At 32.2% G+C, this 14,408-nt stretch overlaps 1 protein-coding gene and 1 pseudogene across 1 annotated transcript; both read right to left on the reverse strand.

Moving 5' to 3' along the window:
* Positions 1-259: 259 nt before the first annotated feature.
* On the reverse strand, positions 260-1,840 carry LOC113784274 (uncharacterized; annotated as a pseudogene).
* A 1,298-nt stretch (positions 1,841-3,138) lies between these two features.
* LOC101513772 (uncharacterized) lies at positions 3,139-13,011 on the reverse strand. The gene is made up of 24 exons (XM_004514161.4): positions 12,843-13,011; positions 12,591-12,721; positions 11,554-11,638; positions 11,341-11,394; positions 10,893-10,984; positions 10,663-10,766; positions 10,126-10,201; positions 9,448-9,901; positions 8,501-8,839; positions 8,210-8,416; positions 7,700-7,798; positions 7,540-7,612; positions 7,259-7,386; positions 6,854-7,142; positions 6,519-6,760; positions 6,296-6,420; positions 6,064-6,181; positions 5,852-5,907; positions 5,648-5,744; positions 5,367-5,559; positions 5,171-5,242; positions 4,983-5,095; positions 4,837-4,899; positions 3,139-3,399 (listed from the first exon to the last, which is right to left on the reverse strand). The coding sequence occupies exons 1-24, from the start codon at positions 12,888-12,890 to the stop codon at positions 3,292-3,294; spliced, it is 3,366 nt and encodes a 1,121-aa protein (XP_004514218.1). The 5' UTR covers positions 12,891-13,011; the 3' UTR covers positions 3,139-3,291.
* Between the last annotated feature and the right edge of the window lie 1,397 nt (positions 13,012-14,408).

Raw genomic sequence — 14,408 nt, forward strand, 5'->3', positions numbered from 1 at the left:
ACGTTCTCTGTTTTATAACATAAACCAAGAACGTTCTCCGTTTTCTGTTTCATAACCAAGATCATTCTTGAGTTATTTTCTTAAGTTTTAACAGGAATTTTTAAAAAGGCATATTTACAATTCAAACCCCCCTTTCTTGTAAATCGACATTGTTACTTCAACGATTATACAGAGAAATATCAAAGCAAGAGGGACATCAAACCCTAAATTGTGACATATACAACAAGCATAAATTGAGAAATAATGTTTGTAATCCATTTCACTCCCCTCTCATATTACTATCACCATTGTACCCTTGCCCATAAATATTTAAAATATCAAGACCATGTCGAGAAAGAACATCACAAATGGTACTTTTAAGAGTAATAGTCATTTGCTCCTTTAAAGTTTCATTACGTGGCTCATATTATGCAAAATTAAGAATTCTCAATCTCTTCTCGAATATAGCTTTTCACTTTACTAGACATGATATGGAAAATTCCTTTTGAACTTTAGGAGAGGTATACTTTAAATTATATGGAGCATTCTCTAGCACTACTTTTGCAAGTTCATCATTGTATGATGCTAAGAGTTTGACCAATTCAAGAAAGTTTTTACCTCTATTTTTTTCTCCCAATGATTCGTCATGGCCTCTAAAAGCACAAGCTTGAAATGTGAGACAACGAAATGAATCAATTGAGCTATTGAGACAAAGTCTACTTTTGTGATTAGATCGTCACTCTACACATTTAAGTCATTTATGATGTGCATAAATTGATTGAACAAGTCTTGAGATGTTTTCATTGCATTATTGTGAAACGAACAAGGATTATCTCCAATATGTTTAAGAATAGCACAATTGTTTCCGACATTGACCTTTCTCCATGTTTTAAATCATTTTTTAGTGAAGACGCCGGGGGTAGAGTTCCCACTTGATTTTGTATTGAACAAGTAACAAAACAAACAATAAGTAACATCATTAGTCGGAAAGTACTCTAGCCATGAAGGGAACGTTTTGAACCAAGATGCTTGAAATCATCTTAGAAGCTTGTCTCCATTTAGGGGATACTTTTCAACTACACATTGATAAGGACCTCAATTAAGATAAGCTCTTTGAACTTCATCTCTTTGATTCATCGGATAATCTCAAATTCGGAGACGTTTTCTGGGGTCACTTTTAAACAACTAACATCAAATTTATCCATGGTGACTTTTTGAATCTTGCAAAGCTGCTCAATTGGTTGAACTGTTTGATCACAAGAATGAGGTTTTTCAAGTGTGGATGTTGAAGCTTTACAATTCTCATATTTGTCAGAAACTTTCTTCTTGAAAAATGTATCAATTTTTTTATGTTTAAATATTGTATCACTCGTAAAAACAAACACAAATTAATTACACAACACTAACTTAGTACATAAAAAAAACCGAATTACAAATACATTCAGACAAACAGTTCACAATTCTCAAGGTTACAACTCACATTCACAAAGTAAAACAATTCACAATCATATGTCCACACTAACAAAAAACAGTAAACAATTTACAATCACAATACACACATTAAAGTTTACAATCCCAATTTGCACACTAAAACCGTTCACAATTCATAAAGTCACAAATACAATTCAGACACTACTACTAGTTCATAATTCTAAACTAAAATAATTCACAATTAACAAATAGTAGAATAAGAAAAAAAATAAGTAAGAACCTGAAAACCATAAGAATCAGATTGAGATAGTCCAAAACTGCGAAATGAGACGGAGAGGCAGAGAGAGACGAGCAGGCGGCAGCGCTGGTCGCAAAAGAGAGAGATCGAAGAATGGAGATGTCGAATGTGAGAAGGAGAGACAAGTGTCATCGTCGTGTCACGTGTGGAATATGAGAGATGGCTGAGATGGAGAGATGAGAGAGAGGTGTGTCGTGTGGAGGCCGGTCGTGAATGAGAATGAGAGACGAGAGAAAGTCGCCTCGTGTGGACTGTGGAGCCAATGGAAGCCGGTTGCGAATGAGAGAGACGAGAGAAAATCGCGTCGTGTGGACTGTGGAGCCAGTACAGGCCCACCGTGAATGAGAAGGAGAGACGAGAGAGATTATTTCAAGTTTGATTAATCGTGTAATTTGACTTTAGTTTCTATCATTCTTAACATGTTTTGTGTTAGGAATGTCATTAATATATATTTAGTTTAATTGCAGTTTTTGTCTCCTATTTTAGTTGAATCGCGAAAGTAGTCAACTTATTCTAGCAAAAGCGATTCCCATAGTAGCGGCGAGCGAAATGAGAACAGCCTAAACCGTGAAAATGGGATTGTGGGAGAGCAATACAAGCGTTGTGTTGTTAGGCTTTCTCTCCAGTTTTGGTCCAAAACTTGATAAAATATCATTTTTTTAAGCCACACCACATCATTTATGAACATAGATTCTATGTACAATTGTTGCACTACGAGATCTTGAGGCATGGTGTGACTTAAGTAAGCTCAAAAAATGACATTTCATCACGTTTTGAACTAAAATTCTATTTGAGGGACCAAAACTGAGAAGAAATAAAATGGAGGAACTATTTTTGTGATTCAACTAAAATAAGAAACCAAAGCTGCAATTAAGCCTATATATTTTAACCGATTCGAAAAAATATATATTTATCAATATGAATATTAAATAAGAGTATCAATATGAATATTAAACAACAGAGATCATAATTTAAATTTGTGACATTTTATTAAGAGATAGGCACAATTTTAACAAAATATTGTGTGAAATCTAAATATGATATACTATACTTCTTTTTGTACTTGATGCTAGATATGATTACTTATTAGCATATTCAACCGACGATCCCATATTACATTGAAGTTCAAATTTAATTTATATACACTATCCGTGTAAATAATTTTTATATTATCAATCAATCACAATTGTTAGATCATTATAAATATTTAACTTTTGTTATAATTATTTTTAAAATCACGCACATAGTTGGTCATAATTTTCCGTTTTGTAAAACCTTTTACATTTGACAATTAAACTCTTGAAGTCATGAGTGAAAATAACATTTGAAATAGACTTATTATAGGTAATATTTTCAAAATATGTTATAATCACGTCTTGTAAAGTATAATCTTGTCTATTATCACCCCCTAATGGAGATTAAACAAAAAATGTATGAAATGTGATTTTGCAATAATTTCCATTTGTAAATCTATGCAAAAATGAAACAAAAACAAAACCAACAGCCACAAATATATAACATAACAAAATATACAAGACAATAAATACACAATTCATTAATATTTTTTTTTCACTTGTTTGTGTCTATATTTGCCACCATTTCCTCCTTTCCATGGTCTTGACGAGCTCATTTGCTAATGATGCAAAATTTTCAGCTCCATTTTGCAGTTCTGCAGTGCGCTGGCTTATTCTCTGCATCAAATTGAACAGTAAAAATGCAGTTTAGTGCCATTTAGACTCATGGTAATGACACTTTCAAACGTAACAGTTTGATGACCTTACATGTATGACTAGAGAGAGCACAAATTTGTCATTTTGTCAATAATTTAACAATAATAATTGAAAACAAAAAGAGAAACATGGCAAACTTCCAAATCAAGGAATTGAGGGTTGGTAAAAAGTCTTAAAATTTAGGTTGGGCTTCATTCACCCTTACAAAATCAACATGTAAAGTGAGGGTTATCCATCACTTAAAAACGCATTTTCAAGCCTTATATCATCAAATGTGAGACTCTTAACAGACCCAAGACTAAATATCTTGAGTGCAACCCGATAGCCATTGGACAGATAGAATGTGGCCAAATGGATAACTCAAATTTGGGTTATACAAAACTATTTTGTAAGATGAGGACTACCCACATCTTATACACATATCTTTAGATCCTATCTCATCAAATGTTACTCTTAACAAAAAGCAACCTAGTTCATATATACCAATAATAATGATACCAAAATTATCATCCACCAATGATCACTTCGTAACATCATTCTAAAAACAAACAATAGCCAAGACTTTTGGAAAGAACTTATCTTATGTCATAAGTACTTAATTAAGTGTTTCAAAGAGCTAATGAAAATAGCTTATTATATATCTATAAGATGTTTTCAACTTATTTTCATAAGCTATTCCAGATAGCTTATTTTTATAACCTGTTTTCAACAATAGCAATGTTTACTCTTATTCCCTCTTCGAATGCAGAAATAGTTTTTTATTTAATATATAATATAGGGGTTCGCTAATTTACACCCATCTCTTTTTTTGAAGTGTTAAATTAGCAATCTACACATTTTTATTTGAACAAAAAAACCATTTCTTACTATTTTAAATAAGTATAATTGAAGGGTAGTTTTGTAAGTTTCATTTTTATTATTAATGATTAGAAGGGGTGTAGGTTGTTAATCTACACCTTCTAATTTTTAGGGGTAGATTAACAACATACACCTTTTCATTTGGACAAAAAAAACCCTCTTTACTATTTTAAATAAATAAAAAATTGAAGGGTAATTTTGTAAGTTTCGTTTTACATGGGAAGTAGACAAAATAAATTAAAAATAGTAAATTACATCTTTACCCCTCATTGATGAAATTTTCTATAACAGATGGTTGGATTCTTTTGTCCAAAACAAAAAGGTGGACATTGTTAATTTACACCAACTAAAAAATGAGTGGGTGTAAATTAGCGAATATAAGCTCTTAACATCAAATGCCCCCTTAGTGCATCATATTCTTTTCATTTGTGTTTTACATGTTTGTTTTGAACAATTAGGTGCAACAAATTTTTTCATAAAAGCTATGTAAGTTGAGATGATTCTCATTTAAAGCGATATGTATATCAGATAAATTTCTACCTCCAATTTTTCCTGCCTCTCCATAAGTTTGTTTCTCGTTTGAGCGGCAACCGAAGCAGCATCCTGAAATCAGGAGTTAAATATTTAGCTCTTTGAAATCAATAGAATATGAAAAGAGAGAAAGGATAGACACAACTTAGCATTACCCCGGTTTTTCGATAAGCAGCTATAATTTCTTCAGCTGTTCTGACCCTTGGTGTTACATCATCATTATTAGTCCCACCTTGAAATAATTTATCCCTATCACTTCGTAACTTATCTGCAAGTAAAAGGAAAATAACTGTCACTAATCTTTGTAGATAAAATATGAAACAAAATTTTGAAAGTAATTTACCTTTCTGTTTGTTTTTAACATCAGGAGATGAAGTAGAAGGCATCGTTACAGGCTCATCAATGTGAATGTCATCTGAACCAAAATAGAGAACAAGTTTTTTAGGTTTCCTTTACAAAGTGCAGAACTGTTCAAATTATTGAAGAAAAAAAACTACAAATAAAAAGCAAAATAATGAAAAGGCATTTCAGCAGCAAACCTATATCAAGCTCCACTACTTTTTCATCAGCCACCACCGCTACTGTTGGAAGTGAATCTGGCAAAGAGGGCTTGAAAAAAATGTTTTCCAAATGACCAAAATTGGAGGTTGGAATTTTAGTTAAATCTACTTGAGAGGCTTTTCCTCCTTTCAATCCTTTGACAATACCCCCTAGAATGGCCGGTACAGTTGTCTGTTCCAAAATAGTTAAGCTTATGAAACCGGTTTCTAAAGATGGGAACTTTAGGATCTAGAGTAAGACAAATCCGAGAAACTAAAACCTGTTTCTTCTTCTGATTTGAAGTTGAGAATGTAAATGCAGCGTCAGCAGCAGCTGCAAGAACTTCATCGTGAAGACAAGGTAAATGGTCCAGACTCCTAAAACAAAATAGAATTGTTCGTTCAACCTTTTCTTCCTTGTATCCACATTTTAACAGCTAATTTACACTGTTAATCTCTTCATTATTACAGAATAGCAAAGATACCTGAATTCATTTTCGCCGGCTAGTAATGATATGAATGCCAATTCAGAACCATTAGCCTGTAAGTTATCATCAACATAAAGTTGGTGCTTTGAAGCAAAAGTTGCATGCTTTTGAGAGAATAATTTTGGCCACAATGCTAAAATATGTTTTAACATTGTCCCAAAAAAATAGGGAAGAATTAAAGAAATAGATAGTTTTGAAGCGTATTTTACCAGCACAATCTGTCCATTGTCATCAGAACACATAGTTTTATCCATGTTCACTTTATAATTCCACCTTAAAATCGACAATAACGAGCTTTCTGTTATCAGTTCCAAATCCGGTAAAGATCTGTACACAGCCAATTGCAAGTTTATAAATTTATCAATTTATTAATTGTACATAATGGACAAAACCAATAAATTTAGTATTGCAAAGTGAATTTTAATTTGCTAGCGCATTCACCTTATTTCAAATGTTCCGGTCTGAAGCAATGACAGAAGCCCGCAAAATTTGTCATCTTTCTTCAAAATTGTAGTCCAACAGATAGATTTCGAATGTTTCACTTTTCGAATCGGTTTCTCAATTCCCTGTAAGAATATAGCATATTTATATCAAATTCATTTCCGATAAGACTTACAGTGTGAATACAAGTTTTAGGCAATAAACTGATAATAGAGTAGATGACCTGTATCAATGCTTTTGCGGACAACAAGCGCAATGAATTTTCACAGCAAAGCAGGACAAGTGGATCCAAAAGGACTTCTCCAGAGTGTGTGGTTTCTGAAGAGGAAACTTCAGCCTCTGATGAATTTACCACAGTTGAGCTACTTTCTTTCACAGGCTCTTCGGCGTGAGCACCAGCAGTATTCTTCAACGATTCCTCCTGCTGCTTGTCGTTTGACGTTTCGAAGGTTGAGATGCTATCATCTGGAGTACAAAAAATCTCTTAGAATTTCCAATTATATGCCGAGTACAATAATACTGAATTCATATTGTGTTCGAGATGAAAGTTGTACTTGCCTATAACATACATTGAGATTGCAGTTGACTCCTTCACATGTAATGGCCGGCTAGAGACCATTTTACCGGTATCACCCTCAACTACATTCATTTTTCCATCCCTAGATAGGATAAATAGTATCTCTTCAAGAGAGTTGCCTGAAGGTGTCTCTGGTTGCTTTGGACTATTTAAAGCATTTTGCAAACATGCTTCTTGTTTCCAAACCAATGAAGTAATTGGTGAGGTAGAGCTAGGTACACCGTCAATCAAGAACAAAACCGACAATGATTTTGTATCGCAGACTGCAACCTGAAAGAAGCAATTTATCCAAGATTAATTGATTGAGAAATTCGACACATCTATTTATTATCAAATTTGTATTAAAAAAGGAAATGTGAATTAACAAGTAGTCAGATTATACTCACATGGCCACTTAAAAATCCAATAGCGAGTTTGGTTCCAGAATTTGCAAAAGATAATGCTTGTACTGGAGAACCAACAAGAGAAAAAACAGCACTACAATGAGGTCCTTTTCCTTGTGGAGAGTCATGGACTGCATACAAGTTATTGAACAATATAAGTCAAGGGTATAATTTTCATTTTTATGCACAAATATCATAGTTTGGCACACAAGCTGCACAAATAGGAAAAAAAGAGAACTTGAATTAAGAAGGTAGCCTTCTACAATGGTGACAGAATAAATCACCTTCACTTTTTGATTCTGTGACCAACTGGAATTTTTTCCCATTAGAGCCATCTTTAAGGTCATAAATGCGGACCTACAAAAGTTGTCACAGCGAAGGAATTAAGTATAGAATAATAATAAATTGCCTCAAATAGGGTACCAATTAAGAAAGATTTCTGACAAGACCACATTCATTGCCCACAGCCAAGAGTAAGGAAACAGAACAAAAGTCCAATTTTGTCACTGGAGCATTTGATCCAACCACTTTTACACCATGAACCTACAAACACAAAAAGATTGTGAAAAGTAAGTAAAATAAACAGAACATTTATTGAATGAGCCAACATAAGGGTATTGTTTTTATTCCTATTTATTTGGGGACAACATGGGCCTGTTTGTTTCACTTTCAGCTTTTTTTAAGAAAAATCACTTTCCTTAAAAATAAAATATGTTTTTAGCATTTTTTTTCATCTGTTTGTTATAGCTATTAAAAAAAAAGTACCAGAAGAAAAAAAAATATAAAAAAAGCAATTTTTCAAATGATTTTTTTATATAAAAAAGCGATTTGTATTATGGTAAACAACCATAAAATAGTTTTTGCTTTTCTTAGAAAACCTCTAAATTATTGAATAACAAAATCACTTTTTTTTATAATTCGTAACAAAAGGGCCCAATATTGTGGAATTCATACCTCTCCATCTATGTAGCAAATATAAGACAAGATTGGATGTGTGGCATCACACAAAAGGACAGATCCATTAGAATATCCCACAATATAAACTCTCTCAATGCCACCTTCTTTAACTATGGACAAGTGGCTTGGAACACCTCCAGTTAAGGGCCAATTTGCACTACTAGCTGAACCAGGTGTTGAGCAAGTTCTCAGAGCCGGGGCTACCTACGATAAACCAAATAAGAAGTTGAAAAACCACACTATGGACAAAGATCAGCTGAAAGTATTGGCAGACAAAAAAAAACTTACTTCAGCTAGAGCTTTTGACGAGTTTGGCTGAGTAGGCAACTTGATAAGTTTTGCAACAGTCAAAGATGGATCAGCCATCGGTACTAGCATTGGAAACTCCTGTGAAGATACAGACGATGTCCTATTCTGCTGAGACATTAATGCAGACAAGCTATCATTGTCATAAAAGTGTAGTTGTCCGGGATTTGTCAGTACAAAAAGATCATCTTTGCTATTTAAACCCCTTGCTCCAGGACTTGGTAGTAAAATCAAGTCTGAGAAAGTGCCGTTAAGTATAAGGTCTGCACGACCAATGCAACTTAATGTCCCCATCCCAGATGACCATTCAAGAGTTAAAACCTGTAATGAAGAGATGCGTTAAAGTTTAGGGGACCAATACTGACAAACTAAGGGCCCATTTAGTTTCTAAAAACATTTTCAATTTTTACTTTGTTTGTCTGTGGTCGGAATGATATTTAGTTATGAATTCTTCTTTTTGATTGTCATAGAGAGAAGATGGAAGCTAACTTGAAATAATTCATTTTTGGAAACACTGAAAACAATGTTTTGACGTTTGTTTAGAATTTTCATAAAATGCAATTTCAAAAACTTCCATAATGCCTTTTATTAATGGAAATGGAAACAAGAAACACTTAAAGTAAACGGACCCTAAGAAAACTTTTAAGCGGAGAAACAATTCATGAACTTAATGGTATCAAAATGTGACCAGAAATCCCTATTACTAAGTTCACAAAATTACAATTGTTTGATGTAACCAGGGCTTAAACTTCACCTTTTAAATTAACCAAAGAAATGGGAAGAGAGTGATTAAAACGTGTGGACATTAAATCCTCGATTTAGTAAATAAAAAGTAAAGCTTTCACTTAATATGAATGTCTAAGCAAATAAAACAAACAAAATCAATTAAAAAAGGACATAATAAATAACAATAAAACATAAAAACTCACAGTCAAAACTTCTTCCGATCCAATTTCATCACCACCATAGACGAACAACTGACCGATACAATCATTATGAGATTTATGATTATTGGACCATTGCAAGACAATGACTGGGATTCTTCTTTCTGCATTGGACAGTTGTAGCTTAACAACATTTTTAGACGAAGAAGTTTGTTGACCTTTAGAAGGTGCTGAAGTCGAACAGTTCCAGAAAAGGATATCACCATCTAAGTATCCGACAGCAAGAATGGATCCATCAGAAGATGCCCAACAAAGAGCACTTATCTCTTTGTCACCGAGATTTTGTTCTAAAACATCATCTGGAAGATCAGTGTTTGTTTCAGTTGAGTTACCACCCTCGTCCTTTAACTGAAGATCCTTTCCACCACCAAGGAACACAATTTTAGCTTCAGAAACATCCCATAGAATTAGCAGTCCATCCTGAAATGCAATCAACAATCTGCAAAAATATAAAAATATAGAATTCATTCTTCATCAAATTGAGAGTGATGATAAGTATACATTTTCCCTAAACTTTTTAATATAAATCTTTGACATATATATGGAATTAGGCTACTAAATGGTAGATATATAATTATAAGTCCCAAGATTTCTTTCCACAGCTTCAAATTCAAAGGGTGGAGACATAGACTTAAAAACTCTGTGAATGAATATATATCTTGCCTGTTCCCAGAAGAATAAGGCTGCGAAAGAATTCCAACAATTGGTTGATCGCTAGACTCTGGAAACCCGGCAGCTTCTATCAAAAGGAACAAAACAATGGCAATGAGTAATTCTTAAAGCAAAGAAAAACATCTTTACACACTGAAGCATAGAGATGAATGATATGGAGAAGACATTTGGACATAGTGATTACATAGCAAGATACTCCTTCTGGTCACTATTATAAACAAAGAAAATGTCTTAAATCTTGATCACTATTATAAGCAATAGTTAACTACTTTTGACTCATTTAATGCTATTACTTCCAATGCACCCTTCATTTAATTTAAAACATTTAATGTTGATAGTTATATGTTTGACATTTAAAAGGGACAATTTAGTAATTTTAACTTGTGTTTTACATGAAACCTAGAAAATTAATTGCTCTTAACTATATTCCTTAATACCCGTGAAAGTAATCTTTTTTGCTTAGAATAGTGACCCGAGAGAGTATGTATTAATTATCGATCATCATCAAAATATAAAACAAGAAACTACCCCTTAGAAATTGTGCCGATAAGTTATTTGTTGACTTCAAAAGTTGTCCTTCCTCGACATCAAACTTTATCACAGAAAACAAGCCATGCTCATCCCCAACATAACTGCACATTATAATAGAGTAGTAATGTTAATATTAATAATCATGAACTCGAAACCATTTTCAAATAACTAGTAGCAAGCGGTAAAGCATAGATATGTACTAAATTAAAAGCATTTCTCTAGCATACATGAAATGTGAGCCACTGATTACAGAGAAAGCGGTAATATTGGATTCCCATTGCAATGAACAAATAAGACTCCGATTCTCGAGATTCCAAACCTGCCAAAAAAACAAAGACTAATTGAATGGTTTCCATTTAGACATATAAATCACAATGTATAATGAGCAAGGTGATCCAATTAATGATATCAACTATAACTTGATGTGCTAAGTTGTTCATTCAATTCATAACCAACCAAATATGTAGCAATTATGTCAACAATTTATGATGTAAAGTCAAAAAAGACAGAAAATCAATCACATAACTCAGAGATATCAAAGATGGTTAAGAAAAGCAAGAGAAACAGCAAAAGATGTTAACTTTTTTTAATATTAATTTTCTGAACTCCACGGCGCCTTTATTAGAAAGCAACATTGACATAAATGGAAAATGAAATCTAGAAAAAGAAATTTACCTGGATATCATTATCATTTAAAACCCCAACTAGATGCCCCTGGTTTTGTAGAAACTGCAAATGCCAAAAGAATTCAAACATCAATATTACATTTATATATTAGCAATTACATTTATCACAAGCTTAGCTAGCTAACATTTTGATAATTTGCATAATAGAAAATCAAAGAACATCTAACTCTATAACAATCTGAGAAGTGCAAATGTAGTCTACCTCCAAGTATTTGTAAGGCAATTGCTTAGAAGAAATCAAAAGTCCTTCAATATTATCACCACCAATCACCTTAAGCCTTCCATCCCTGCCATTAAACTAAGCAATATGAGCAATCAAGGCACCGACAGAAATCGTATTATTCCAGACATCACCAAATTGGAAGAATCAGACATTATGGTAATAAAAGGATCCTGTCATTACCACACTGTCTACCTAATCATGCACAAAGATTATTTAAATTTAAATTAACTTAACAGAATGCCTGCACCTTATAATTTCCAAATGCATGTATATAACTGAAAGAATCAGAAAGAATCGAAAAATACTGAAAAAAAATAAAAACTCAGGCACCACCTAACTACTAGACAAATCTACTTTACTCACCAACAAAACAAAGCCTCTTTTTTGTGAAATTAAAAGGAACTAAATAATCCAACTTGGATAATTAGAATAACCCAAGTTAACATTTTTTTCTAAATTGCTGAGTCCATTTTAACTAACTAACATTTGTTTCATGCAATGGAAACAGTTCAGAGTTCAAACTGCAATCACTAAACAGTTATACTAGCATTAAAAATAAATATAAATACTTATCAATCAATTGTCATGGATATTTAGGATAACCCAAGATTAATTTTTTCAAAATTCTTACAAGTTGGGTTGCGCATATGACAATATGGACCGTGACTTGAGTAGCCCAATAAAATTGGCTCAACAGATATTGGATAAGCTCTGATACCATTTTAAAATTTAGGTTGACCTAACTCAACCGTACAAAATCAGCTTGTATGATGAGAGATGTCTCCACTTAAAACACCCTTTTGGGCCATACGTCATCAAATATAGGACTCTCTACAAAAATTGTTAAATCCATTTTACTTTATTTTTTACTTTTTCCATTTTTCTTATGCAATAGGAGGCAATGCTATAATAAATGAAAATGAGTAACAACATTATTTGTAGCTGGCATGCATTGTATAATTACACCAAAAACATCAATAATCAATCATATATAGAGAGAGAGAGAATGAACTAACAAAGTCCCAATAGCCAAAAGTCGCTGAATAGGGTCAAAGGCGAGAACTGAAGCAGTAGATGGAATGCCATAGTGAATCACAATTCTGGGATCTAATTCACTTAACTGCAAACTACTATTCTGCAACTTGTGCTGAAAAAAAACAACCCCAAAATTAAAAAGAATCGGAATTTCAAAACCAAAATTCAAAAAAGCAACAACATCATAAACCCAGAAAGAAAAGAAGAAAAAAAAGGATTTTTGTGTTTATTACGTTAGAATGGTGATGCACAGCTTTGTGTAACAATCTCTTGGCAAACATGGTTGATGATGTTGGCGTAGGTTGTTGTTTCGGAATATGGTTTGCTTTGTTGAACTGATTATTCCAATGCTTTTTTTAATTAACAATTTTTGAATTAAAGAGATCAAAATCAAAACTTTGTATTTTCTAGCTCATCTGTTAGTCAATAATAAATAATATTACACTACTTATTTGACCTTTTCTTATTTTAAAGTTATTATTAAGATTTAATTTAACTATTATGCAGTTTTGGATATAAAATTATATATTTAATTTTGATAATGATAACAACATGGGGATGTAACTCAGATGGTAGAGCGCTCGCTTAGCATGCGAGAGGTACGGGGATCGATACCCCGCATCTCCAATATTTTAATTATTTTAATAATTCTCACACTTTGCAGATGGCCAGAAAAGCATATCCAAAAAATAATAAATACCCCGCATAATTTGATTAAAAATCCAACTTATCGATACCCGATTGGATTTTTAATTTGAAGTCTATTTAATTTTTTGTTTTTTAAGTTTATTTAATTTAATCACATTGATATCTATTTTTGATTTCAAATGTTTTTAAATGTTACTCGCAATAAAATCAACTATAATATGTTAGGTCTGTGATAGTGATTTTACTATAATACTTAGCATACAAAATGTTGTAATTTAGATTGTAAATCCAATTGAAATTGTTAAAAAAATTATGAGCATAAATCAAAATTGATTCTATGACATTTACAATATTCATACACAATATAGATAAATTATTGTACAAATTGATGGTATCGAAATTTGTTATCAAAATTTGTTGTGCGCAATTAGTCACAAATCGAAATAATCAGCCGCTCAAAATTGAGAAAAATTTATCAAACAACAACAATTAAAGATAGAAAACAAATAAAAGGTGCAAAGACATCTCAAAGAAAAAGATAGGATCGCAACACCTTGGATGGATCTGGGAAAAATACTAAAATCTAGTAGTTGACATTGATGTAAAATTTAGTCAACTATGATCCGCTGTTAAGGCAATTATATCTTTTGGTGAATCACTCTACAATTAAAATATTTAAATTTTTTGTAAAAGTAAAGTACTCATTGAGATTATAAGGAGCGATTGTTTTACGATACAGAATTATATAGACTTAATTGTAATTTTAGTCCATCTATTATTATCAATTTACGAAAATGATTTTCTTATTTTAAAAGTCGACAATTTTGTTCTCTCTCGGATTTTTGAACTAAAAAAATGTAGAATTGACATATTTTTAATGACGTGACATATACTGCGTTTTATTATAATTTCATGGGTGTTAATCATTTTATATTATTGTATCATATGTCACGTTATTTAAAATATCTTACGTCGTCATTTTTTAGTTAAAAATAAGAATGAGATATCAAAATTGTCGACTTTTAAAATAGAGGGATCAATTTGTGAATTAGTAAAAATAGAGAGAATAAAATTACAATTATGTCATTTTCAATAATATTATTTTCACAAATGTGTTCAGTAAGTTATTGATATTTTTAGGAATTTATTTA

This window comes from Cicer arietinum, chromosome 3 (genome assembly GCF_000331145.2).
Source record: "Cicer arietinum cultivar CDC Frontier isolate Library 1 chromosome 3, Cicar.CDCFrontier_v2.0, whole genome shotgun sequence".
In the NCBI taxonomy this organism is placed as follows: Eukaryota; Viridiplantae; Streptophyta; class Magnoliopsida; order Fabales; family Fabaceae; genus Cicer; species Cicer arietinum.